Genomic DNA, 27,749 nt, shown 5'->3' with positions numbered 1-27,749 from the left:
CTGTTTGCAGAGAATGGTGGAGTGAAGAGTGAAATGAGACACAGTCTTTGTCTTTGAGAGACTGAAATTCTACTTAAAAATTTATTCTCTAACTCTCTGTTAAAGGGATCTGAAAATCAGACTACCAGTTGACACATATGAATAGCATGTTGTGCTGATCAGAGATTACCTCTAACTCCTGAGAGAAGTTTATCTAATTCATTTTTACATTAAATGAAATATGCAGTAAACCTAATAATATATATAGAAAATGAAGATCAGAGAGAAGTGAGGGGTAGTCAAAGTGTGACTATTGTCGCTATGGCAGAGTGTGAAGTGTGGTCCTGAGCTTCTAGGAAACCAAGTCAAAACAGAGAGACATGATATAGTTACTAGTTCTCGTTAGCAAGAATGTGACTGTTACTGATTCCTCAGGGGAGACAGAGCTTTTGTGTTTGGTTTCATATAGAGCATATGGAGGGATGTCACATCCTCAACAATCTTTATGCAGGAAATGCAGATGGGAAGTTCATAGAGGTGGCTTCTTTTGGTGATGGTCTATGATGAACTAGACCACATAGTCTTCTAGGGGGGTTAACTCTATTTAAAAGTAAGACTAGAAGTACTTAGAGAAAATTTACTATCTGTTGATTTAATTAGAATTAAATGTTTCCTTCTTACATTTTTTTTTTTAATTAAAAATACGTGACCCTTGAAGAAGAGTTAAGAGCAAAACTGAAGACAGATTTTGATTTGAAGTCTCTGAGGAATAAATGACAGGGATGCCCTTGGCTGATTTGATGAGTGTGTTTCCCTACTGCCATGCATTAATTAACTGTGTTTGACTTTCTATTTTTATGGTCAACTAATAAAGAAGTGTTGAAGTACAATTACTAGTTTAGATGTTCTAAGAAAAGCAGGCCACCCAACAGTAATGCAACGTGGAGCCTCTTCAGACTTCAGGAAGGGATTCTGCTGGGTTGGTTTGCCCATGTTCAGGCCTTTTCCATATAAGGCTTATTATATTATGTATCTGTAATAGCCGAGAAAGTCTTGACATATTAAAGCATGGAGTGTTTCTTAACACAGAACTGTCTAAAGGTCTCTCAAGTATTTGTGGAGTGTGATCAACTTTACTTTTTGGCATGTGAACAGTATGAATGAAGAAATCTGATGGCTCAATGCAGGGGTGCAGAGGACAAGATAGTGTGAGCACAACAAATTTCCACCTCCTTCCCTAGGACATGGCAGGTGCCCTTCTGCAGCATGACTTGTCCAGTCTGGTCCAGCTTTTTCTCCTCCTTGTATGGCACATATTTTGCTGGTGGTCTTCGGCATGTCCCACTCTATTCTGAACTGAGATGACCTATTCTTTGTATCAGAACCCTTTAACAATTTGTAAAACTTAATTATATTAGCTGTGATGATTGGTAAGATTCAACTTAAGTTCAGTCACTGTTGTCCAGTTTTTGTAATTCATACTTCTTCTATGCATTCTGTAAAATGCTAGGTGCTACTTAATTCCTCCAGAATGCTTTTTGCTGTTTGCTTGGCCTGTAGCTTTCTGGAATATTAGGACCCTTGGTCTCTGTGAATATTTTACCTGCCATGGAATTGGGAAGAACATTTAAAATTCACTGGTATATACATTCTTTCCTAATTGAATTTTTTTGGGAAACCAAAGCAACACAAAGTTAGTCTCTGAAATTGCTACTTGGATTACTTTAAAAATTCATAAGAGAGTCATTTCATAGTTGAGATGCAGGCTAACATTGATCTCCTGCAAACAGAAGCATGGACACCATGATGCTTATTATGAGACCCCATCAAACAAGAAAGGAAGACCAGGAAAGAGTCCTCATTAAACACAGCTTCCAGACAATGAGGTTTTAATACCTCTCAAATCATACCAAGATTCTTCACAGACTAGGTTATTTGGGTATAAGACAAGTGCTCTGTAATTTGTGCGTGTGTTTGTATGACACAATTTTCTGCCTAAGTGGAAGGTGGTGAGTAAATTAACTTAGAAGGTTTTTGCCAGACAGCCTAAACAGCATTATAAAAAAAACACCCCTCATGTTGAGAAATGTGAGGGTGAAATGGTGTGTTTTGAAAGGCAGATATGATTATTGCATTTGTAAGACTTCCTTATTGCATTTGTCCATGGAAAAAAGATAGATGATTTAAACAGGATGCTTTGATTCCTTGGCACAAAGATTAGGTATTCAATGAGTACAAAAGGATGAGTGAGTGGATGAATGAATGAAATATGGGGACATAAACAAATGAGTTTCTTCCTTCTGGTGTCCCCAAGTCTCCGAAAGATCACTCACTCATCTATAATAATCCCTTGGGTGGACTGTGATTAAACTTAAGGAAAACGGGCTGTAAGGGCAGTTTTCAGACAATCAGAGGTCTGTTTTCTCTGGATAGCATGTAGGGCTGCAGTAAGGAGCAGGGCTTTCATGTGAGGCTTGATGCAAGGTGTTCATAGGAGACAGTGAGCCCTCAAGGATGACTTCTCAGGACTAGAAGCGGGGAAATTTCATAGACAAATTCACTGATGAACATCTTGCTATTACATTCTACACACTGTATTGTTTTTTATCTCTTGCATCTCATTGTTTTTAATTTTTAACTTTTACTTTGTGTATGACACACATTCTTTCGAACTTAAAAGCGAAAAGCAATGTCAGAGGCTCTGGCATATTTGTACCTTTTGAGTGTCAACTGCAGCAGCATGTTTCTTGGCTGCTTCGGCACATCAATAGAAGGAAGTACAGTCTGTATCTGTGCAGGAAAAAAATGATGAATACAGAAAATACAGGAGTTATGTAACAACATAATGGGGCATCTCAAGCAGTTTGTATCTTCCAAACTGTGCTTGAGAATGATGTTTCATTTCTTTAAGCTGCTCTTGTCAGCACCCCTGACGGAATGTCTGTAAATACTGACAGCCCAGCCGTTGCATCCAACTCCACAACCTGAGGACCACAGAGCTTCTTCCTACACCAAGGTTGGAGGGAAGGAAATACCACTAGCCCTGTTAACTATTTTCCTCCTTCCACAAATTCTGCTGTGTACAGTGGGGTTCTGGGGATCCCTCAAGCTCTGTGTTTACATGTGTTGGGAACTGTGTCAGCCCTGGAAATTTGGCTGGAACTTCCAGATCAACTCTGTGACTTACCTGCTCTGTAGTTTTGAGTGACTTGCTGAGTTTTCTGAGCCTCCCTTTCCTGCTTCATAAAATGAGAAAGATAATGTTGCCTACTCTCATTTGTTTCTTATGACTTTTGACCTAAATTTGATCAAGCACATAGAAGCCCACTGTTGCGCTCCAAGTTGTTGGCTGAATAGTGATGAGTAAATCCTGTTTAGGAGCATGCATGCCAAAACAGAAGTATTAAAGAATGTGCTAAGGTGGCAGATGTTTGTCACTTAGAAGGAACACTGGAGACCAGCATGAAGAGTACAGTTCTTGCAAACGTTTGGTGCATATAAATCAGTAAGGTCCAGGGATAGATGTACTGGAGAGGAGGAGGACGCAGCAACAGTTGTAAACCACTGGCCAATTCAATGGATGCCCACAAAGACCAGAGAGGCTTTAAACTTACTTTTTATTTTAAAGAACTGGCTGGTTAATCTTAGGAAAATACTAACCTGTCATAATATTATAACCAGGTCACTGTCACCCAAGAAGTTATGAGTTTTGCCTGTAAAATTGTAATCACCTGAGAAAAGGCTCCTAAAGCCTAAAATTGAGCGGGGAGAGAGGGAGTCAGACGGGGTTTGTGATTGCCCTGAGAAGGAGACCTGGGTATAAACTCTGACTTTTTGCCATCAAACAGCTCTATGACCTTGAGCCACAGCTTTACCTCTTTGAGATTTAACCTCATCATCTGTGAATGTGGATAACAATGCCTGTTATTACCTGAGGTAATTAGGTCCAGGGCCTGGGACACAGGAGAAGGGTTAATTGCAGTCATGTCTGTGACCAGCATCCAGGGTCTCCTCCCCTACCGCACATCAGCAGCACTGCCTGCCACACTGATGCCTGTGTCCAGCCACTGTGTCTAATACTAGATGCTGACCAGAATGGACTGTGTGGGCATGTGCCATCTCCAGACTGTGAAAACTGAAATGGTTCTATGCCATCAAGACAATTTAGTCTCTGTAACTTGTTGACATTTAGTCTGGAGGACATGCAGTATAGCTTTGAGCTTACTCTGCAGATGACAGGAATGTCCTCTAAGCTTCAGCCTGTGGACAGAGCAGACCTAGAATCCAGGGATCCTGAGGACTGATCCAGGCAACTTCCTGGTAGTGTGGGATCCAGGCAGGTATGGGCTGCAGGGATCCTTCCTCTGAAGAATCTGCTCATAGCCTGCCACTGTCTCTCTAGAAGACACTGAATATTTTTCAAATGAATGTTCAGCCAACTCAGCCTATAACTGTAGCTTCTACATCTGTAACAAGCACCACAAACTCGAGCTGATCCCTTCCAGCCTCGACTAGGGGCAAAGGTGATTCAGCCAATAGCCTCAGGACCCCTATGGTGCTCATGCGTGCCTGTTCCAGGATGGTTCAAATAGGAAGACAAAAAATGAGAGGCAGGAGAAATAGACAAGATTCAGGAGCTATTTCCAGTCCTCACTGTTGTAGACAAAGCAACACACCTGACATCTGTCACGCAATGTTTCTGTGTGTAAATCTTGCTGTGTTCAAGCAGCACGAACAAAAGGTTTTTGGGAACTTGCCTGAGCAAGACTCGTGCAGCACACGACTGCCTCCTGCAAAAACAGGAGCGTTTGTTCTGGTTAGAGTGTTGCCTCCTGGGTTGGCATCTGAACAAGCAGCACTTTAGCATTATGCTTTTCCTAAAAGTAAATGAATTACTGGGAATTTTCCCACTCATTTAAAAGTATTTCAAATCAAGGTGCATTTACTTTTTAGTCCACTGTATAGGGAAATAAATGTCAACTGCAACCCCAACATTGCTGGCATTTATTCTGCTAACGACATAGAATTCTCTTCATCTAGCCACATGAACAGAGGAGCCTGGCTGGCTACAGTCCTTGGGGCCATAAAGAGCTGGACATGACTTGGCAACTAAAACAGCAAACCACGCCTGGTGTCCTGGTTGTGGCTCTCCAGATTCCTCTCTGGAAATCCCTCTCATTGCTTTAATTTCTCGCTGAAGAAATGGTGAAAAAGTGTGTATGGTGTGGTGTGTGGGTGTATGTCATGAGTGTGTAAATCTGCTTGTGAGTGTGTATACACTGAGGAGGTTGTAGAATTCTGTAATTACCACCTCACAACCTATTCATTCCCATTTCCGGTTAGAACGTGGGTAGCAGTGGATGGAGGTGGAAGATCACAGAACAACTTTTTCTTGTGCTCATGTCTGATGCCTTGGTAAGGGCCAGGTAGCTTGACCTACAGCTGATTTAATATCAAATCACACAACAGATCACCTAAGGATGTCTTCTGTGTTCAGAGAACACATCTTGGGAAGGACCCCTGCCCAGCCTCTCCACCAGCTTGTCCATAGGCAGGGCCTGTCGGGAGAAGGCACACACCAGTTGTTCTAGTGGAGGGAGTGTAATACTGAGTTGTTAACCATGTATTAGGGAGCCAAGAAGACAGGGGATACTGGAATATCTCAGAGTAGCAAGTGCAGGAAATGGTTGGCACCAAGGTCAGAAGAGTAGGAGGAAGAGATTGGGATATGAAAACTCAGAAGCCTGGAGGAGGGGCCCTGGGCACAGAGACTCAGACATTCAGGAGGGGACTGCTGGGTCACTCATGCTAATGGCTCTGAGCTTGCAGATGGGCCCCGTAGTGTGGTACCCAGGTTGCAGATAAAGAGGATGCCAGCTTCTTGTGCTGGGGTCTCTGAGGGTTTACAGGAAAGTTGGACAGGTCGGAGAAACCAGAAGTGAATTCACCGGCTGCTGGTGGGGAGCGGGTCAGCCTGACATTCACAGGGATGGGAGGGAAGTTCTCCCGCTCACCTGTCTCCCTCTGGCACCCCCTTCTGGCGGAGCGAGCCTAGTAGAAAGCTGCTGACAAAGGGAAAATATGGTCAGCAGAGACATGGGCTCAGCATCCCAATGCAAGTAGGGAAGAGTGGGTTTGAAACAGAGGTAATAGTTTTGGAACCGGTGCAGCCTGCCAGCACACCCATGACAAAGGTGTCCTTGGAGCAGACCAGGGTTATGCACTTCTTGTTCCTCCATGAAACCTGAGCAGTTCCTTCAGCATCCTTGGTGGAAAAGAGTCTTGATATTCAATGGTCCTGAAACAAGCCTTTATCTAAGCTCCCATTTCATATTTCGTTTAAATCATCCATATAAATGCATAAAGATCTGTATGGCTTTTGATGTGTTTATACGTAAAGATAACTCTCAAAGAGTTGTCTGTTTTCTTTTGTACACCAGGTAGATAATCGTTTGTTATAAACATAGAGTTTATACATCCTAATTTCTTGAAAAAGGAAAGAAACATTATGCCTCTCTGATTTTCTATTCAAAACTTTTTAATGCAAATGAAATCATGAATCAAGCATAAAAACAACCTAATTGCTAACCATCATATATTTTAATGATCCTTAATTAGAGCAAAATTTAAAATGAATACAAGCATATTAGAAGTTTTTCTCATGGATCCTTAATTTGTGTCTATTACTCAGAAAGCTGACCCTGAGTATCCACCAGGCTTTAGAAGAATATACCATTCACTCACACAGAACCTATTTCTTAGATGCAAATACTTTTCTGAGTATAAATAAACACAGAGGATACATTGAACAGCTTCATCAGGTGACAAAGTTCTTAAGACCTGTGCTTATTCGAGTCTTGTCCTCTTGATTATGTTTTGAAAAGGAGAGCAAGCTTTAGCTAGTTTCCCTACGGCTTCAAACCAGAGCTCTTGTTTGTATAGAGTGTGTGTATGTGGGGGGCGGGGTGTGTGTGTTCTCAGGTATCATCTGGGCTCCCTGTCCTTGAGCAGAAGCTGAGAGAGGTAACAGCTAGCCCTCCAGCATCACGCATTGTCTGCTTGGATCAGGGAGGTGAAAAATGTTCCTGTCAACTGCAGCTTGTGAATTTTTGAAGTTAGCATTTAAACTCCTCTTGATTTACAAGGATTGATGGCAAGGAAACAATCACACAGGAAGACTTAAATATAGCAGTATCCTGGTTCCTAAACATAGATTAGCAGCCTTAGCTTTGCCGAATCTAACACTTCAGAAAATATCTTGGTGGAATATGGGGAGGTTGCAGAGAAGCTTGCAAGTAGCCCAATCCAGGGGAAGTCACAGTGCTGTAAGGCCACATGTTAATTCTGGGCCTTCGGGCAGTAGTTCTACTGTGTTCATCTCATCTCATAAGGAAAGGAACAGGCAGGGCCTCTGTCCCTCCAGCTGCAGGCTGTGGGCAGACTGAACCAAAGGCAAGTGATTGTCGCTTAAACCCTGGACAGAGTCAGCGACACCAGGGTTTGATTCCTCAAATCAAGGAAATACTGAAGGACTCTGTGTGACAGAAGTTATTACTGACTTCTGGAGATGAAGCAAATAGAATATGATCTGATTTAAAGGTAAGGGTTCCTGTAGGAGTGGGGGAAGTAAGCATAGGTTTCATGCAGCATTTGTTTGGTCCCCTTGCTGCGGTGGGCCCGACTGGAGCTGGTGGATGAAGTAGCAGTGACCGGCTGAGCCTGCCATCTCTCTGTCACCTTGTAACACTTGCAGGGGCATTCCTGACTCCAACAGTAATGCTCACCCGCTCCCCACTGGTTTCTGGCAAGAGGCTTTGTCAACTAAGTGCTTTTCCTCAAAGTGTGATCCCAGACCAGTCACATAAGTGTCACGTGCAAGCCCACTAGAAATGCAGAACCTCAGGCCTCACCCTAGACGTGCAGAATCAGAATCTGCATCTTAACAAGGATCCTCCATGAATCCTTTCTGTGCCCAGGAAAATGAGACACATCCAAATTGTCCCACCCAGCTTGCCCATACTGCAGATTTATTTCTGTGTACTGTATTCCCCACCCATACTGCAGATTTATTTCTATGTACTGTATTCCCCATAACAGTCTGCTTCCAGGTTTCATTCCTGTTTTCTCAAGATACATTTGACATACAATGTTGTTAAGGTTAAGGTGTACACTAGGTTAATTAAACTGGTAGGTCATGAGTTCAGTGTGTCTCTATTGTTATTGCGGCTGACATCAGCAAGCCAAAATCTAAATTTGTATATGCCTCAAGGTTATGAAATTGAAACTCAAGGACAGCTGAGCACAAACCACCCATCAGGCTTGAGGCTGAAGCCAATCATCAATCATTTCCTCACTTGGTTTTCACCTTTTCTCTAGAGAGTCTCTCCCTGAGGTCCCATCAGTAGAGGGCCCTCACCACTTGTGATTTAACACCACTCCATTCAAATCTATTTTTGCTCAATAAACTCTTAAGTTTTTTAATATGCCTCAGTTCATCTTTTAACATGTACAGTGTGATGGTTTGTACATCATGATTTGACACAATTACCACAATAAGATTAGGCTTCCCAGGTGGCGCAAGTGGTAAAGAACCTGCCTGCCAGTGCAGAAGATGTAAGAGACACGGGTTCGATCCCTGGGTCAGGAAGATCCCTGGAGCAGGAAATGGCAATCCTTGCCTGGGGAATCCTATGGACAGAGGAGCCTGGCAGACTACCGTCCATTCGGTCACAAAGAGTCGAACACGACTGAAGCGACTTAGCCCAGCACACCACAATAAGGTTAGTGAGCACATCATCACATCACAGCCACTGTAACATATTGAATACTTCACAGAATTGTATATCATCCTCAGACAGGGGCCATGCTGACCTCCTCTGTATGGGTCCAGTTTCAGCATCTGTCCTGCCAGAGGGAGCACCCTGCTCCAGCTAAGCCCATTCCCTGTTTTCTTCTAATTCTTTAACTGGAACATGACCTTCACTCTAATTTCCCACATGTCTCTCCTCCCGTGACAAGGTGGGAAGGAAGAAAGGAAGGGCAGGAAAGAGGGAAGAAAGGAAGAAAGATGGAGGGAAAGGAGAGAAGGAGAAGGAAGGAAGGAAAAAAAAAAGGCAAGAAGGAGGGAAGGCAGAGTGGGAAGGATGTAGGGGAGAAAGGAGGGACACCCAGGTTTCATGGCACTGTGCATTGCTGGAGCTCATGAACTCTGTTTCAAATACACCCATGCAAATATATCCCATCCATTATTTCATTTTAAATGAAGAAGTGACCTTATGCAGTGTTCAAGACAGCGTTCATTGGTGTAACAGTTTGGAGCGCAATTTGCCAATGTCTATTGGAGTTCTTAAAAAGAATCTTTTCTTTGATCCAGCAGTATCAGAATTTATCCCACAGATATAATTGCATAAATGCACAGAAATATATGTCAAAAGTGTCTGTCACAGGACTATTTAACAGCAAAAGGCTAGAAATAGTTGAAAGTATCAATACAAGTTGTTTTGAAAAAATCAGTGCACATCTCTGCAATGGAATACTATCCCAGCACAAAAAACGAATTGAGGAAGTTTTGCATGTGCTTCTGTGGTGAGGTCTCTAGATAATGTTGTTAGCTGAGAAAAAGAAGGTGCCAGACAATATGCATATTACCCCATCTATGTGTGATTTTAGTGTGTGTGCACGTGCTAATTCCCTTCAGTCATGTCCGACTCTGTGACCCCATAGACTGTAGCCCTCCAGGCTCCTCTGTGCATGGGATTCTCCAGGCAAGAATACTGGAGTGGGTTGCCATGCCCTTCTCCAGGGAATCTTCTTGACCCAGGGATCAAACCTGCATCTCCTCCATCTCCTGCATTGCAGGTGGATTCTTTACTGCTAAGCCACCAGGGAAGCTTGTGTACATTTATAAAACACAATTCATAACTTATTGTATTTATATCCAATGGAATTCTATAGCCATTACAAACACTGCTTTGGCAGAATTTTTAATACTTGGGACATCTTTGTAATGTGATGCTACGTTTAAAGGTTTTTTTTTTTAAGTTTAAAACAAAAGCAGGATGTGTGTCATGATTTTTCTCCCCTTCCTTCCTTGAGCATTTTCCAATGTTATTAAATATTCCAAAAAAATATTTTCCTACTCTTGGATTTTTAAGTTGTTTTCAGTTTTTCCAACTTGTACATAATTTTCCAACTTGTATGTAACATTTTTTTTTTTTTACCAAATGCTGTTTTTGAATTTCAAAGCCTTTCTGAAGATAAATGTAATTACTGGTTCATAGGGTATAATATTTTGTTATAATTATTGGCTCATAGGATGTGGCCCTTGATATTTATTGACAAATTAGTTTCCATAATCCACAAAGATTTTTAATGTAATATTTTCAACTTTTGTTGATGTAATTAGTTACTAAAAGCCATCATTTATTCTATTTTGCCATATAGCAGTTACTGACACCTACTGTCTGCCAAGCTGCCTTGAAGACACTGGGCGCATCATTACAATTAATACATGGTCTCTACCTTCGAGTCAGGGCTTCCCAGGTGGCGCTAGTGGTAAAGAACCTGCCTGCCAATGCAGGAGATGCAAGAGACAATGGGCTGGGGAGATCCCCCGGAGAAGAAAATGGCACCCCACTCCAGTTTTGCCTAGAGACAGAGGAGCCTCACAGGCTATGGTCCATAGGGTCACAAAGAGTCACACAGTTGAAGGAACTTAGCATGCACTCCCTACCTTCAAGTCAAAGTGTGACCCTTGGACCAGCACATTTGAATACATAATTAGAACATGATGCAGTTTGGCCTATCATAGAATTATGCCCACCATGCCATGGAATACAGCAGGCCTAAGGTGTGACTGACAATTAACCAAGAAAGGGAAGAGATTCTTACCCTTCACTTTGACTTCACTCCTCTCATTCTAACTAAAGAGTGATGCTGACATAGGGAAGGGGGAATGTTTTCTTTTCTTACTCCTATCAGAGTTCAAGTATTAAGTATACCTGACTGTAGAAAGAAAGTAGGAAAGAAACTTACTCTAGTTTGTGTGTCAACTATCTATATTTCTGTGTCACCATTTATATATTTCACAGATTCAGAAGGTTATAAGCCTCCTTCAAGGACACATACATTCATCCTAAATCTGTAACCAAACTTCACCTTCCCACAGCCCATGTTCCCCTGCCTGCTTAGAATAGAAAGATGGTGGTCTAGCCTTCAAAGCATTTGCCCCAACTTCCAAAAGATATCCCCAAATAAAAGAAACAACTCAGGGCTTCTGTGGTGGCTCAGAGGTAAAGAATCCACGAATCAAAGCAGGAGACACCAGTTCAATCCCTAATCCAAGAAGATCCTACATGCCTCAGAGCAACTAAACCCATGTGCCACAACTATTGAGTCTGTGCTCTAGAGCCCAGGAACTGCAACTGCTGAGTCCACGCACTGTAGAACCCGTGCTCTGCAACAAAAGAAGCCACCGCAATGAGAAGCCCAAGCGTTGCAACTGGAGAGTAGGACCCACTTGCTGCAACTAGAGAAAAGCCCAAGCAGCAGAGAAACTCAGCACAGCCAAAAATAAATTAATTAATTAAAAAAAAATTTTTTTAAGAGACAACTCAGCCTCCATAAATAGCACTGTCAAACCTCTTAATATTTCTTTTGTCAAGAAAATCTTAATTGAAACATCCTAACTAGGTTGAATAAATGAAATTGCCAATATTTGACCTTTTTAACCTGTAAAACTGGCAGTTTCTCATAGTTCAACTAAAACCTGCAATTTAATTTTTCCTGTTTCTTCCCAAGACTACCGATTATACAGGTCTAATATATTTTAGAACTAATCGAAACTTCATTTCATACCAAATGATTTCTGCAATATCTGTCCCAGATACAAAGAAAAGGTGGGAAAACTATTAACATAGGTTTATGCTTGCTTGTTACTTCTTAGATCATCAGTAAGATAAAACTGGAATACAATATTTCCCAAATTGAAGGGAAAGAGGTTTCCTGCTTATTTAAGCAGAGGGCCTTCTAGCCGATGCAGAATTAGGAGTCAGGCAAACGTGGGCAAGCAAACACAGCAAACTACCAAACAGACTATAGTTTCTAGTCTCCAACCCAGACAAGGCTGGTGTCCTCCTCTTAAGACAAACACGATGCTGAGAGTGTGTTATGAATCCAAGATTATTACTAACGGAAAGCTGCACATCAGAGATTTAGGGAGAAGGAGAGACAGAAGAGATGAGAGAGTCAGCCTGAAATTGATGAAGACTTCCATCAATGGAAGCATTACTCTTATCAGATTTAAACTCATATTGTAAGAAATTTAAGTTCAGTAATTCTGTAGAGGGTGTGGTATGGGAAATGATGCCTCAGAGCTTGGAAAGCTGGCCTGATCCCATTAAAACATCAGAATTTTCTTCAAAACTTCATCATAGTTTGAAATGCTTTATGGAGTCCTCCTATTCAAAATGTAATCCACAGCTCCAGCCTGTGTTCTCAGACTCTAAAGTGCACATGAATCACTTGGAGTCTTCTGAAATGAAAAATCTGATCCGGTAGGTCTAGGTGGGTCCTGAAAGCCTGTGTTTCCAACCAGCTCCAGTGAGGGTTGATGCTGCAGGTGGGATCCTGCTTCCAGGGTAAAGTACCCTTCTGACAGCCTTGGTTCCTCTTTATAAATTGGCCATCTCCTCCTGCGGGTCAAACACGGAGTGCTGAAGTCAAGAGGCACCGGTCCCCCTCAGTGGCCTTGCTCTCTTCTTTCAAATCTTCCTGTCTATAAAACAAGGGCTATCAAACCTAGCTGAGGATAGAATCTTTGACTTTCCCAGTAGCAGGAAATTTGGAGATTATCCTAATTCAATCCTTTCCCTCCACCCCCCAGCCCATCTGTATCTTAAAGCCAGAGCCTGAGATCTTGCTGACAGAGTCTGCACCATCCCATCGGACCTGGGACCACTGTGCAAGATAAGGGCCTCTTGCAGATAGTTTCAAATAAGTGAAAGTAACTATAAAAGCCATTGCTCAAAATTACTCACAAACCTCACCTTAATGGAGGGTCTCCCCTTTTGGGGTTAGGGCAGAAGACAAGAAACCCAGTGTTTCCTGGCGGGAGGCTGTAGGGGAATCCCTCCCGCCTATCCCTTTCCATAGCAGGTGAAAGCACAGGGCAATCTTGGTCTGCCCCCACCTGTCAAGAGCAGGTGTCAGCTTCAGTTACTGTTTTGCAAAGTCATTTCAGTCCTTTACTGGTACTCAGCAGAGAATGAGGTGTGATTCCCTGATCTCAGCTGTTTTTCCTCGGGCCTGTGGCACATTGGCCTTCCTGGGCTCATCTCCTCCCTCCTTCCCTCTCTGGAATGCATGTCTTGTTGATGGTAAATATACTGTGATAAACCAATCTGTAGTCATCAAGGGAGAGGTACAATAAAGCGGACGAGTGAACATGTTGAGCTACAAAGTGATGAAAATCATGTTTTATTCATGGAGAACCATTTTAATTGGGGACATAAAATGATACAAATCAAATGTAACTATGTATGTCTTGGAGTGGGGGGGGGGGGGTGGGAGTCAGGACTAAAAGGAGATGTTCTCATCTAAATTTTGTCCTTTGTAGTTGCTATAGCACCATTTTGAAGTCCAGTAGGTCCTCTTGTCATTAAGGTCCTCAATGACAATTTAGCCAGTAAATTTCACATCACATGTGGGTGACCATATAATTTATTATCCAAACCAGGACCCTTTTGACAACGGAATGGGCGCCACTGGTGACTGTGCTTCCGTGTCAGGCAGGCACTGAGGCCGTCTCAGGTTAACCAAGACACAGCCCTTCTCATTATGGGCAGTTTCTGCCCTGGACCCAATGACCTTCTGGCACTGAGACGTGAATCTGTCTCAGAAAAATTGCACCAGACAGAAATCAAACAGGCGAGGAAGACTTTACTCAAGACTACTGCGATAAGGGAGAGAGACTGACCTCTGCTTGAGTACAACAGGGACGGATGGGGATGTGTAGCCAGTGAGCAGGAAGGAAGTCAGTGGACAGAAGATTACTAAGGGGAATTGCTTAGGTATGAAGGGCATGGGAATCCTTGTTAAACTGGGGCCAGTGGGACAGAGACTGCAGCTGAGGATGAGGCCTCCTTGAGCAGAAGATGGACACAGAGAAGCCTAACTGAAGTTTAGTCAAGGAGAGAGTTCTTACAGAATCTAATCAAATGAAAGGCAGCTCTTAAAATTCATTCTTCTCCAAGGAAACCTGTAGTTTCCCAACTATAACAACTCACTCTTGTTCTGAGGAATTCTCCCAAACATATTTATGTTCTAATTTCTTTTCCTTTGTGATTTCTTTTCATTTTCCTTTGCAAATCCAATTATTCTTGTGTTTGATTAGAAAATCTGTTTAATCTCCTGCTCTTTGCTTTGACTCCAGCAAAGCTAGGATGAAACTGACTTTTGGAAAATTAAGAAAGTGGTTTGAATGGACCAAGAGAAGCACAGTCATAATTTAGCCAGGAAGGACTTCACCAAGTGGTCCACATCTCATGGTGCCTTGTCTACTGAAGATTTTTTTATTTTATGTTTATCTCACATGTATGTCCATCTTCGCAGAGGCCAGTATAGAGTCCATTCTTGAAGCTCAGTGCTCACCACTGGGGAGGCCCCTCCCCGATCCCAGAGTCACTTTCCTCACCTATAAAATGAAGGCATCTGATTAGATGACTCCTTGTTACTTTGCAGGACTTTTTAAAAGTTCTGTAATTCTACCCCTCTCTAGATTGTATTTTCTTATAAAATATTCATCTTGGATCCATTATGAAAGATAGGATGTGAATGATGGTAAGTCATTCTGAAAATAATTACATTATATAGGAACTGTCTCTGAAAGGCTTGGTTTTCCACACACACACATATACATATATATTGTAGTTTGAAGTAAAAACAATCCAAAAAGGGTTTTCACAAATGTTCCCAGCAGCTTTGTTAGTGAAAGTGGTAGTGACAGGGTGGGGGTGGTAGAAACAACCGGAAATGTACTTCATCAGGATAACAAATTCAGAGTAGTCATGGACTGGCACAAGCAGAAAATCATCACGCTCCGGCAGCACAGGGGGCAAATACCAACAATTTTAGCAAAAAAAAAGCAAGAAAAAACCCAAGTATGACACCACTTACTGAAAGTGTAAAAACACACAGAACAGTGCTACTTATTTTTGAGGGATACATACTTACATATGTAATAAAAGTATTTTTTAAATGCTTGTTTATGATAAAACACCAGATTCAGAATAGTGGTTACCTCTGGTGATTGGGAAGGGATTATAATTAGCGAGAGAATTCAGAGCTTCAGCTGCATTTGCTAATACTTGAATCCATAAACTGGGAGTTGGATATGCTTGTTCATTGTATTATATTTTACACTTTTTTGTATATCTTAAAATGTTTTATGACATCTTTGTAATAATGTTAGGAGGGTCGTGAAAAGCCGTGGCCTTCATTTGTTTGTAAAGATTAGAAACTGAATGTCAACAAGTTGCTACAATTTTTTAGTATCAAAGGTTAATGGGCATTTAAAAGCTCCTTGCTATCTGCCCCTCAATTACAACACACCAAGCAATCAAAAACAAAACACACAAACAACTTCCGGTGTACACGTTGCCAAAGGAACTACTAGTCAGGTACCAGTGTCTTGAGTTCCAACTTCTTACATTTCTAACTAGTATTGCTATTTACATATACTTTTTGGTGTTTTGAGAAAAGTTTGTAAAAACATATATGGGAAGTGATGTATAAAACTGAGATTAGAAGACTTTCCTGGTGGTCCAGTGGTTAAGACTCCATGCTTCCAACGCAGGGGGCATGGGTTCCATCCCCAGGTGGGCAGGGAAGTTCTGTATGAGGCATGGAATGGCAAAAAAAAAAAAAAAAAGAGAGAGAGAGATTGGATGCCAGATGATAACTTGAACAGTTTACTCTGCAAATAAGCATCAACTCAGCTCTGAGCTTCCAGGTGGCTTGGACAAGAGGAGAAATCCTCTGAGTCAACAAGAACCAGCTTAGTAGGAGAGTTTTCTAGGCACTAAAATTTGGGGAAGAACTAGTCACAAGGATCTTTATATCAAGGGCACTGAAGCCTTTTGCATGGTGTTCAAATCTCTTGATTTGCCCTTAACAGTGGCTCCTTGTGATTCACTCACTTCACACAGGACCAGAGTGATCTGGTTATAACAAGGTTCAGATCCTGTCGGCCCTTCAAAGGTCCCACTGTATGCAGGACCCCTTCCTCATCCTCCAAGCTCTCTGCCCTGCCTGAGCGTCTGCCCTCATTGCCTGTCATTCTGCTGCTCTGAGTCAGGCCTCCGTCACCCCAGTCTTCTTTCCTTCCACGCAGAGCTTAACATGCCTGGCCACCTCTTTCCTCAGTTGGAAATGCCCTGCTCCCCAGTGAACCTGGCCATCCAAGTCTCCATTCAAATGCCATTCCTACCACTGCCCCCCAGAGAGGCTTTCCTTAATCACATTGACAAAGGCAGCCTCCCTCCTAGTCTCATTCATCCCTAGGCCTCCAGCAAAAAGGCCAGCACTGGGCCTGCCTGTTGAGGGTGCCCCTGTGGTCATCCTCCCAGTAACTGCCCATTGGGCCAAGGGGACTGGCATCCTCAGACCCTGGGTCTCCTCTTCTAGATTGTGCCCTGGTTACCTGGAACCCTGCAATTCTCTGCCCAAATGACCTAAGTTCATTTCTAGAATCTGTGGACCTCTGCCTTAGGCCCTCCTCCCATGGGTGGTCTGTGCTACCAGTTTGCACCGCCCTAAGTCTCAGGTGGCCACAGGGTGGCTGGCTGTCTGCAGAGGCATCAATGGCTCTTGGATATAGGAGCTGAAGTGTCAGGCATGAGTGCAGAGACCCCTCACACTAGGAGTTGGAGCCAGGCTAGGGAGGGAGGGGGGCAGGGGCAGGGTGTTCATCTAGGGATGAGGGTTGGGGTTGGCTCACCCAGCTCTGCCGTGTTTCAGTGCAGACCTCAGAAGTATGAGAATACTGAAGCTGGCCTTCTAGGTCTCTATGAAGTTAATTTGTCAGGGTAAGAAGGTAGGTCATATTTTATTTAACACTTTGTGAGCTTGGTTCACAACTTATAAATATTTTGACACGTGTGGGCCTCCATTGGTCTTCTTGCTGCGGCTACTGCTGCTAAGTCTTCTTTCTACATCTCCACAAATGTTAGAAATGGGCCTTGCTTCCTCTACCTGAAGGTCTGTCAGGAAGATGCGGGAGCTGGTTCAGCTGACAGGGCCTGGTGGTCACAGCCCCCCTAGAAGCACCTTTTCTGCCTCCTCCTTGCTGTGGGATTCAAGCCCTCTTCTAGGCAGCCATGCTCTCACTCTTCTGTCTCCCTGTTTATTTCATTTGCAGCAAAAGGCAAAAATCTGAAATTACCTTATTTATTTGTTTTATATTTGTCATTTGCCCACCAAAGTATGAGTTCTGTAAGGTCACGGACTTATGGCTGCATCTTAGAACTTGGCAAGCACGAGGTGCTCATTAAAAATGTGCTGAATGAGTAACATTGGGCAGTTTTGTGGCTGGACAATGCTTGGTCAAAGATGACTCAGAAAGGCCCTGTATCCCCAGCAGGTCCCAAGCCAGGTAAGGGAGCAGACCAGAAAAGAGATAAAAGTCCTTTGCTTTCAGTTTCACATTCCTTAAGAGGCTAATTAATCTGGAAACAGGAAATGTGAATGTAGCCATTATTGGGGGATTTCTACTGGGAGAGAAATAGTTTGCAAACCAAATCAGTGCTAGGCAAGAGGGAGACTTTCCTGTTAGACCTGAGAGAGAGGACAGGGCTAAGGGAGTTTGGAAACCTGATGATGCAGCAGAACCGGTGGAAACTCATTCCTTCTCCCTGAAGAGAAATTGCCTGTGGTCTTTCTAGGAAGGGGATGGTGTCAAATATTTTCTGCTGTTAAGCTAAAAATACTGTTCAGAACAGAGGCAAAAATCCCCTGGATGCTGCTCTCTGCCTTATTTCACTCCCATGACAGACAGTGATAGCTGCAGAGCAGCCTCCACTGCTCACTCCCTCCATCCTTCACCAAGGCCTCCTGGTGGAGCAGGCTGGCTCTCAGCACTCTCTGGATGCCCCAGTGTGAATGTATGAAACAGACACAGCCACTAACACATAGAATTTTTTTTTTTTAAGAATAAGTTTCCTTCCTTTTCACTCAAAGAAATATGAGGTCATTTTTATCCAAAGATGATAAAGCCAATCCACTTGAAATAGGGATGAAAATAAAATAGGAAATACTCAAAACTACTCTTTATGCCAAATTCAGACTTAAATTGAAGAAAGTAGGGAAAACCACTAGGCCATGACCTATATCAAATCCCTTATGATTATACAGTAGAAGTGACAAACACATTCAAGGCATAAGATCTGATAGACAGAGTGCCTGAAGAACTATGGACAGAGGTTCGTGATTGTACAGGAGGCAGTGATCAAGACCATCCCCAAGAAAAAGAAATGCAAAAAGGCAAAATGGTTGTCTGAGGAGGCCTTACAAATAGCTGAGACAAGAAGAAAAGCTAAAGGCTAAGGAGAAAAGGAAAGATATACCCAACTGAATGCAGAGTTCCAAAGAATAGCAAGGAGAGATTGGAAAGCCTTCCTCAGAGATCAACACAAAGAAATAGAGGAAAACAATAGAATGGGAAAGACTGGAGATCTCCTCAAGAAATTGAGAGATACCAAGGGTCCATTTCATGCAAAGATGGGCTCAATAAATGACAGAAATGGTATGGACCTAACAGAAGTAGAAGATATTAAGAAGAGGTGGCAAGATTACACAGAAGAACTACACAAAAAAGATCTTCATGACCCAGATAATCATGATGGTGTGATCACTCACCTAGAGCCAGACATCTTGGAATGCAAAGTCAAGTGGGCCTTAGGAAGCATCACTCCAAACAAAGTGGAGGTGATGGAATTCCAGCTGAGCTATTTCAAATTGCGAAAGATGATGCTGTGAAAGTGCTGCACTCAATATGCCAGCAAATTTGGAAAACTCAGCAGTGGCCACATGACTGGAAAAGGTCAGTTTTCATTCCAATCCCAAAGAAAGGCAATGCCAAGGATGTTCAAACTACCACACAATTGCACTCATCTCACATGCTAGCAAAGTAATGCTCAAAATTCTCCAAGTCAGGCTTCAACAGTATATGAACTGAGAACTTGCAGATGTGCAAGTTGGGTTTAGAAAAGGCGAAGGAACCAGAGATCAAATTGCCAACATCCAATGGATCATGGAAAAAGCAAGAGAGTTCCAGAAAAACATCTACTTCTGCTTTATTGACTATGCCAAAGCCTTTGACCACGTAGATCACAACAAACTGGAAAATTCATAAAGAGATGGGAATACCAGACCACCTTACCTGCCTCCTGAGAAATCTATATGTAGGTCAAGAGGCAATAGTTAGTCCCAGACAAGGAACAATGGACTAGTTCCAAATTGGGAAAGGAGTACGTCGAGTCCGTATATTATCACCCTGCTCATTTAACTTATGTGCAGAGTACATCTTGTGAAGTGCCAGGCTGTATGAAGCACAAGCTGGAATCAAAATTGCTGGGAGAAATATCGATAATCTCAGATATGCAGATGACAGCACCCTTAAGGCAGAAAGTGAAGAGGAACTAAAAAGCCTCTTGATGAAAGTGAAAGTGGAGAGTGAAAAAGTTGCCTTAAAACTCAACATTCAGAAAGCGAAGATCATGGCATCTGGTCCCAACACTTCATGGCAAATAGATGGGGAAACAATGGAAACAGTGTCAGACTTTATTTTTGGGGGCTCCAAAATCACTGCAGATGGTGACTGCAGCCATGAAATTAAAAGATGCTAACTCCTTGGAAGAAAAGCTGTGATCAGCTTTTCTAGACAGCATATTAAAAAGCAGAGACATTACTTTGCTGACAAAGGTCCGTCTAGTCAAGGCTATGGTTTTTCTAGTAGTCATGTATGGATGTGAGAATTGGATCATAAAGAAAGCTGAGCGCTGAAGAATTGATACTTTTGAACTGTGGTGTTGGAGAAGACTCTTGAGTGTCCCTTGCACTGCAAGGAGATCAAACCAGTCCATCCTAAAGGAATAAGTCCTGAATATTCATTGGAAGGACTGATGCTGAAGCTGAAACTTCAGTACTTTGGCCACCTGATGTGAAGAACTGACTCTTTGGAAAAGACCCTGTTGCTGGGAAAGATTGAAGGCAGGAGGAGAAGTGGATGACAGAGGATGAGGCATCACCAACTTGATGGACATGAGTTTGAGCAAGCTCTGGGAGTTGGTGATAGACAGGGAAGCCTGGCGTGCTGCAGTCCCTGGGGTCGCAAAGAGTCAGACGTGACTGAGCAACTGAATAAAGTGAACTTGGACAACTGGGGAAACTTAAATAGACTGGAGAATTAGATGACAGTAATGTATCAGTGGTAATTTTGTGATTTTTATGGCTGGTCTGTGGTTATGTAAGAGAGTGTCTTTATTTGTAAGGAATACACACACAGTCTTTATTTGTAAAGAATACACACAAAATACAGGAGAAAGGAACATCAGGTCAGCAAAAAGGCTAGAGTCCAAAAAAGGGTTCTTTGAACTCTACCTGTAACTCTTCTGTAAGTTTGAGATTGCTTCCAACTTAAATAATATTTAGAATGTGAGCACATTTTTGTGTGCCATCCTTGAACTGATTTTCTGGTGGCTCAGGCGGTTGGTAAAGAATCTGCCTTCAGTGCTGGAGACCAGGGTTCGATCCCTGCATTGGGAAGATTCTCCTGGAGGAATGGCAACCCACTCCAGTATTCTTGCCTGGAGAATCCCATAGACAGTGGAGCCTGGCGGGCTACAGTCCATGGGGTTGCAAAAAGTCGGACACTACTGAGGGACTAACAGTAAAGAACTACATTGACCTAGCCCTCTTCTTTACAGCCCTGGGAGAAAGAGAGGGCACACAGAGCAACCAGTAGTTGATTGGTAAGTAAATAGATGTGATAAATATATTGTTTACAAATAACAATTAAACATGAGAAGAGGCTAGTGAAGAAGTTTGGAGGATGAGAAACAGGACTTGGAGGAAACAGGAGAGAGAGTAAGCATAGTGCTCCCCCAAAAGATGCTCTTTCGGCTGGAAAATCAGCCAAATACATACTGGGGGGTTCTCCAGGCAGCTGGAGCTTCTTTAGAACCATGGGAGGCTTCCTGCAACTCCCCGAGTCTGCCACTGTCTCAGGAGGTGATCCACCCAAAGAGCACCCACCTGCAAGTGAAGCATCTGGACTAAGATGATATTTAGGATTCCTTAAACACTTAAAATGCTTTGAACAACAGGATACAATTGATTAAGGATATGAAGCATGGGACAAAATAGATGAAAAAGAATTAAAATACACTTTTTTTCATTTGAGAATGTAAGTTCTTTTTACTTGAGTTATCCACCTAACTAAAGGGATAGTTCCTCCATTTGATAAAACTAACCCCCTTTTCCCCTTAAACAACACAGGAAACACTCCCTTCCCTTTTCAAATCTTAGATAATAGCAGGAAAGACCCCTGAAATAGAATATTCTGTTTTGTGATTCTTAAAATACTAGAACACATCATTGCAGGAATATTACAGCCTGTTTTCTGAGTGTCAGAGTAGATTTATGCTGCAGTCTTACAACATGTAAATCTTAAAGCACCTGTCACTTTGCTTTTGGCATTTGTTATGGCATGCCTGATTTTGTTATTGACCCACAATTTATTTGGAATAAATAAATTTACAAACACAGAAATGTTTACCACATATTTTTGTTACAAGTTTCTAACAATTGTAGTGTGGTCGGATAACAAGATCTCATATAAAAATCAGTATTTGAAAAGTGTAGTAACTTGAATTGTCTAGTATATGGTCAGTTTTTTGTAAATGTTACATGAGAGTCTGGAGAGAATGTGGTTGCTATAATCATCAGATGGAATATATATATATATATTAAATCCAGCTTAATAAGTATATTAAGATTTTCTGTTACTAATTTTTTCCAATGCTTTCGTATATCAATAACTGAAATGCTACATTATGAGAATGTATTTGACAATTTCTCCCTGTACTACTTGATGAATTTTTTTTTTTTTTGGCTTTGGCTTTGGCTTGTTTTGCAGCATGTAGACTCTCTAGACACATGGGATCTTAATTCCTCAACCAGGGATCGAACCGTGTCCCCTACATTGCAAAGCACATTCTTAACCACTGGAGCATCTGGGAAGCCCTGCACTTGATGTATTTTTATTCTACTTTATTAGATGCATGCAGATTTAGAATTTTCATTTCTTCCTGGTGGATTAAACTGTTTTCATTATCTAGTGGCATTCTTTATTCTATTAAGGCTTTTTTTCCCTTAAAATCTATTTTGTCTCATAAAACATATATACTAACGCAGATTTCTTTTGGTTTTTATTTGCCTGGCATATCCTTTATTTTTAGATTTGCTTACTCTCAACCTTTCAATGCTCTATATTTTAGCTGTGTTTCATAAATTATATCTAGAAGGATTTTTCTTTTTAGACAGTGAGTTTATGCATCAACATTTGCTGGAGGATGTTTAGATCACAAATAGCCCTTCCAGGAATGGTTAGCTGTAACCGGGTACCCAACAAGAACCTATTGTACCACCATTTTCAGAAAGGGCCTGAAAGTCACACATCCCATGTAGGGGTGTCACGTGTTGCCCAAGCATGTGAAGTGGTCATCTGTCTCTGCCCACCAGATTCAGAGACGGACATTGGAAATACTAGACATGGAGAGAAGTGGTACAAAACCCACCTTTCATAAAGGTTCCTGGTACTTGTTAGCACCAATGACCATTAAGACAGTGGTATTAAAGGGAGAGCTCATGGCACTCTTCTATTCCTGTGGTGCCTCATACATATTTAATATGCAGGAATTTCTTATGTTCTTTAAAATCATTTTTCAAGGTTTCCTTAAACGGTGTCTAAAGAATAGTCTGTGTTTCTTAATGCTTTCTGTTAAACTCAGTTTTCTCTCTACAAAATTACTTTTTCTTAAATCCCACTGTGCCACCAGTCTTTTTATGTCATCCCCCCCCTCCCAAATTCAGCTAGAAAAGATAAAAGTATTTAAAATAGTGTCTCAACTGATGGCAGAACAACAAAATTACTTGAAGCTCCCAGTTGAACTGAAGTAGGATTACTGTGTAATTCACCACTGGGGAAGCAACAATAATGTACACGAGAGTAAAACAATGGTTATCAGGTTCCTGGTAGGCAACAGGTACTCTGCTTAAGTGTGTGTGTGTGTGTGTGTGTGTATGTGTGTGTGTGTGCGCACGCTCAGTCATTCAGTCATGTCCAACTCTTTGTGACCCCATGGACTGTAGCCTGCCAGGCTCCTCTGTCCATGGAATTTTTCCAAGCAAGAATAGTGGAGTGGGTTGCCATTTCCTACTCCAGGGGATCTTCCCAACCCAGGGATCAAAACTGCCATCACCTGTTTCCTAAATTGGCAGGCAGATTCTTCACCACTGTGCTACCTGTGTGTGTGTAAATATCACCTACATATGAAAAGTCCAAGGCTCAGAGAGGTTAAGGAACTGGCACGAGGTCATGCAGCCTGTGAAAGGGAGAGCCAAGATCCAACTCTGATCTCTCTGAATCCAACATCTGTATCCTAGTGATGAAAAAAATGAGTACTGGAGTGAAACTGCTGGGACTACATGATACCCTCTCTCTCTCTCTCTCTCTCTCTCTCTCTCTATATATATATATATATATATACACACACACACACACACACACACACACTCAGTATCTCAGTTTCTTGATCTGTAAAATGGGAATGACAATAATGTCTATCTACACTGTTGTTATGAAGATTTAAAGGGATGATCTGAGACGATGCTCAGAATGGAGCCTGGCACCCAGAGAAAGTGCAGGAACTGTTAGTATGGTTTCAGGGGACATTTGGGGCTTCTTTATCATCAGCGGTTAATATTAATAATCACATCCTAAGGTTTCTTTAATGTTGTGTTCATGTGGCTCTCGCCCACTTTGTGCATCCTCCACACCCGCCAGGCACCTCACGGGTCTCCCGCTGCTCCCACACACGTCCTCCAGCTGTTACAGCTCAAGTGAGATGGTGCCTCCGCCTCTTCCACAAGGTATCCCTGATTTTCCCAAACAGGAACTTTCATGAGACACTGTTTGATGGCACCTGGCGGCTGTTTAGGTCATTCCTTCATTCCCCAAGTCTTTCCTGAGCACCTACTGAGTGCCTGGTCCTGTCCTAGGTGCTGAGTCCCTCCTTTATGGAATTTGTATGCTAATTAGGGAAGTAGGGAGAGGCCAACAGCAAACAGATACACACAAAAAGATGGAAGAAAAATACCAAAAGTAATACGTGCTGTGCAAATAGTTCAGGTGGTGTGATCCTGTGGAACAACTGGGTGGATCTCTTAGACTCGGTGGGGAAGGATGGTTTCTCCAAGAAGGTGATATTTAAGCTGAGATCTGAAAGGCAAGAAGGAGGCAGCAATATAAAGATCAAAGGGAGAAGCATTTTAGGGAAGAGGGTACAGCTTGTGCACAGACCCAGAGGTGGGAATAAGCTTGGGTTGTTTTTAAGGAACAGAAAGGAGGTAGGTGTGACTGGAACCTAATGGCTAAGGCAGACTGTGGACAAGACAGAGCAGGTTGGTGGAGGAAGGCAGGAGGCAGATTATGCACAGCCTGATAAATAAGAGTAGGGAAGGGACCAGACCCTAATGTTATAGGAGTCTGAGACAGTGAAGTGATAGGATCTGACTGTGGTTTGGTACATGTCAGCAAGGAAAGTATGAATTTCTGGGAGTGGTTGAGGTGACTACAGATATGAAGTATCTTGGGTTTGGTTCTAACAATCTCTTAGCAAAGGTGGGAAACCTACACAAGCTGGAGGATGTGGGGCCCTAGGGCTGCCAGTCTCTCCAGCACTTGAAGTTCCAAGACCTGTGTTTGAGTTCAAGTTCCATCAACCACTAGCTGTGTGAGTTTGTGAAAGCCAACATACTTATTGTCATCTGTAAAATAGAGATGAACATTCAATGTGTTGCTTAGTTTACAAGGGTCATTTGAGAGAATAAATGTAAAAGCATTGTGTAAGCTCTGACTTAATATAAAAATGTAAGTTAAAATTTAAGGTGCATATATCTTGCATTGTAATTACAAGCCTGTAAACTAGATCAGGATCAGTTACTTCTTTTTATCTGTCATAATACCTAACCCAGTTCTATGTCTTCTAGGGATTACAAGATTGTACAATACTGTACAATAAAAGCTTAAAAAAATAAATGAAAGCATTTGTGATTAATGCCTTCAGTTATTGTTAGCATTACTATCATTATTGTCTAGCAGTAATGCATTTAAGATTCTGGGGAAAAAGAACTGATTTTTCTTTTCACCAAATTCATTAAAATGAAGAGTAAAGAAACATTGCTTCAGTTAAAGTTATAAAAATATTTATACTTGCCCCTTAGTATCCTTGGGCTCTGCATCTGTGTCTTTAACCAACTGGGGATAAAAAATATTTGAAAAAGAAATTCTAGAAAGTTCCAAAAAGCAAAACTTGAATTTGCTGCAAGCCAGAAACAATTTTCATAGCATTTACATTGTATTTACAAGTATTTACATGGCATTTACATTGTATTATGTATTGTAAGTAATCTAGAGATGATATGTGCATGCTGCCGCTGCTGCTGCTAAGTCGCTTCAGTCGTGTCCGACTTTGTGCGACCCCATAGACAGCAGCCCACCCGGCTCCCCCGTCCCTGGGATTCTCCAGGCAAGAACACTGGAGTGGGTTGCCATTTCCTTCTCCAATGCATGAAAGTTAAAAGTGAAAGTGAAGTCACTCAGTTGTGCCCGACTCTTCGCGACCCCATGGACTGCAGCCTACCAGGCTCCTCCATCCATGGGATTTTCCAGGCAAGAGTATTGGAGTGGGGTGCCATTGTCTTCTCCATGATACGTGCATAGGTTATATGCAAATACTATGCCATTTTATAAAAGGGACTTGAGCATCCATGGTTTGGGTATTTGCAAGGGGTCCTGAATGAATGCTGTGCCAAAGGGACGACTGTATAATCATCAACCTAATTCATCACACAACATTTTTCATTAAAAAATTTTTTATACTTATTTATTTATTTGGCTGCTCCGGGTCTTAGTTGCATCATGTGGGATCTAGTTGTCTCACCACGGATCAACCAGTCCTCCTTCATTGAGAGCAGTGTGCGGGATCTAGTTCCCTGTGGAGGGATCAAACCTGGGTCCCCTGCCTTGTGAGCATGGAGTCTCAGTCACCAGGACCACCAGGAAAGTCGCTAATTAATGATTTTAAAAAGCATGGTATCCAAAAAAAAACACAAACATGGTATCCACGGAGGACTGGTTCCAGGAAATGTGCCTGCCCTCTGCAGATACCAAAATCCATGGGTGCTCAATTCCCTTGTATAAAATGGCAGTGCAGTCACCCTTGGTATCCACAGGTTCCACACCCCCAGCTTCAACCACCTGTGGACACACAGGGCTGACTGTATGGTTTCTCAGTGTGTAACTTTTCTTGCTCTTTCCTGACTTGCCTGGCAGATCCGCTGTGCAGAAGCTGGGAGCAGAGGTGTTTGAGGAGGTCTACAGTTACCTCAAGAAAGCAAGGCAGCGGGGAGCCAGCGAGGCAGAGGTCTGGGCAGCTCTGGAAACAGTGGTGCCTCGAGCCAGCGACTGTTTTGAGGTTGACCAACTACTCTACTTTGAGGAGCAGTTGCTGATCACCAGGGCAGAAGGGGTCACTCTTCCCCAGAACCATCATGAAGCAACTGTCAGAAGCAAGCAGGTCCCAGTGGACAAGGCGCCTGTGAAAATCCATCAGCACTGTTGCTGACATCTGTTCTGGGACATGGGTGCAGAGCAGCGGTCTCTACCTCCAATCCCTTGTCAATCTCCTTCAGATAGTAGTCAACTTGGGCCTTAGTGTTGTCAGGTCTATACTGTGAGACGGGCACATGGATCGGCTTGTCTTCCTGAAGAGTAGTCCTGCTCTAGTGCCTTTGGGTCTCCAGCAGGGTTGGCTCACCCTGGCCTTGGCCTGGGAGAAGGCACGTGCTCTTTACATTTCCACTCAGTGCCGACTGCTCTGAGTCTCCAGGGACTGTGGGCAGCCTGCTCCTGAGGGGGGTTGGTCCCCAGCCTCTGACATGCTGAGCTGCTTCTCAGGGGCCCTATGTACCTGTCTCAGGTTGCTAGCTTTTGGCCCACTTTACCCTTGAATGCCTAACAAGCAAGAAGTGCATATGTGTAAAGATAGAGTGAATCCTTTCTGTGATGTATTCCCCGAACTCATCCAAGGAGTATTAACGACTTTTATTCGTGGCTATAAAATAAATCACCTATTTTTCTCTTGTCCTATCCAGAAGTATCTTGTTGAACGTAGCACATCCATCTGAGGATAATTACTACTTAGAGGAGCTAAGACTCTGCTTGTTGCCTATTATTGTCCAGTGCTGTGCTCATTACTATAAGAATCTTACTTCATCAAATCTTTTCACCAGAGACAGAGAGAGAGTGAGAGAGTCCTGGTCATGTGGGTGGGAGCCCTAAACTGGATTTTGGCCAGATTTAAGTCCCTGTTAGTCTGGTGTCAATTTTATTTTTAGTCCAGTCACAAGAACTCAAGAGGGGCAGAGGGGAA

The 27,749-nt window shown here is 42.6% G+C and overlaps 1 protein-coding gene and 1 non-coding gene across 2 annotated transcripts in view; one reads left to right on the top strand and one right to left on the bottom strand.

Moving 5' to 3' along the window:
• NEK11 (NIMA related kinase 11) overlaps positions 1 to 27,402 on the top strand; it is a 265,196-nt gene extending 237,794 nt beyond the window's left edge. The window contains exon 17 of the mRNA XM_055569707.1: positions 26,651 to 27,402. Within this exon, the coding sequence (XP_055425682.1) occupies positions 26,651 to 26,942 (292 nt within the window). The 3' untranslated portion in view covers positions 26,943 to 27,402. The remainder of the gene's footprint in view (positions 1 to 26,650) is intronic.
• LOC129645127 (U6 spliceosomal RNA) lies at positions 8,793 to 8,899 on the bottom strand. The gene has a single exon (XR_008711218.1). It is a non-coding gene; the product is annotated as a U6 spliceosomal RNA (small nuclear RNA).
• Positions 27,403 to 27,749: the final 347 nt, after the last annotated feature.

This window comes from Bubalus kerabau, chromosome 2 (assembly GCF_029407905.1).
Source record: "Bubalus kerabau isolate K-KA32 ecotype Philippines breed swamp buffalo chromosome 2, PCC_UOA_SB_1v2, whole genome shotgun sequence".
Lineage (NCBI taxonomy): Eukaryota > Metazoa > Chordata > Mammalia > Artiodactyla > Bovidae > Bubalus > Bubalus kerabau.
This window is presented reverse-complemented; position numbering and strand designations above follow the sequence as displayed.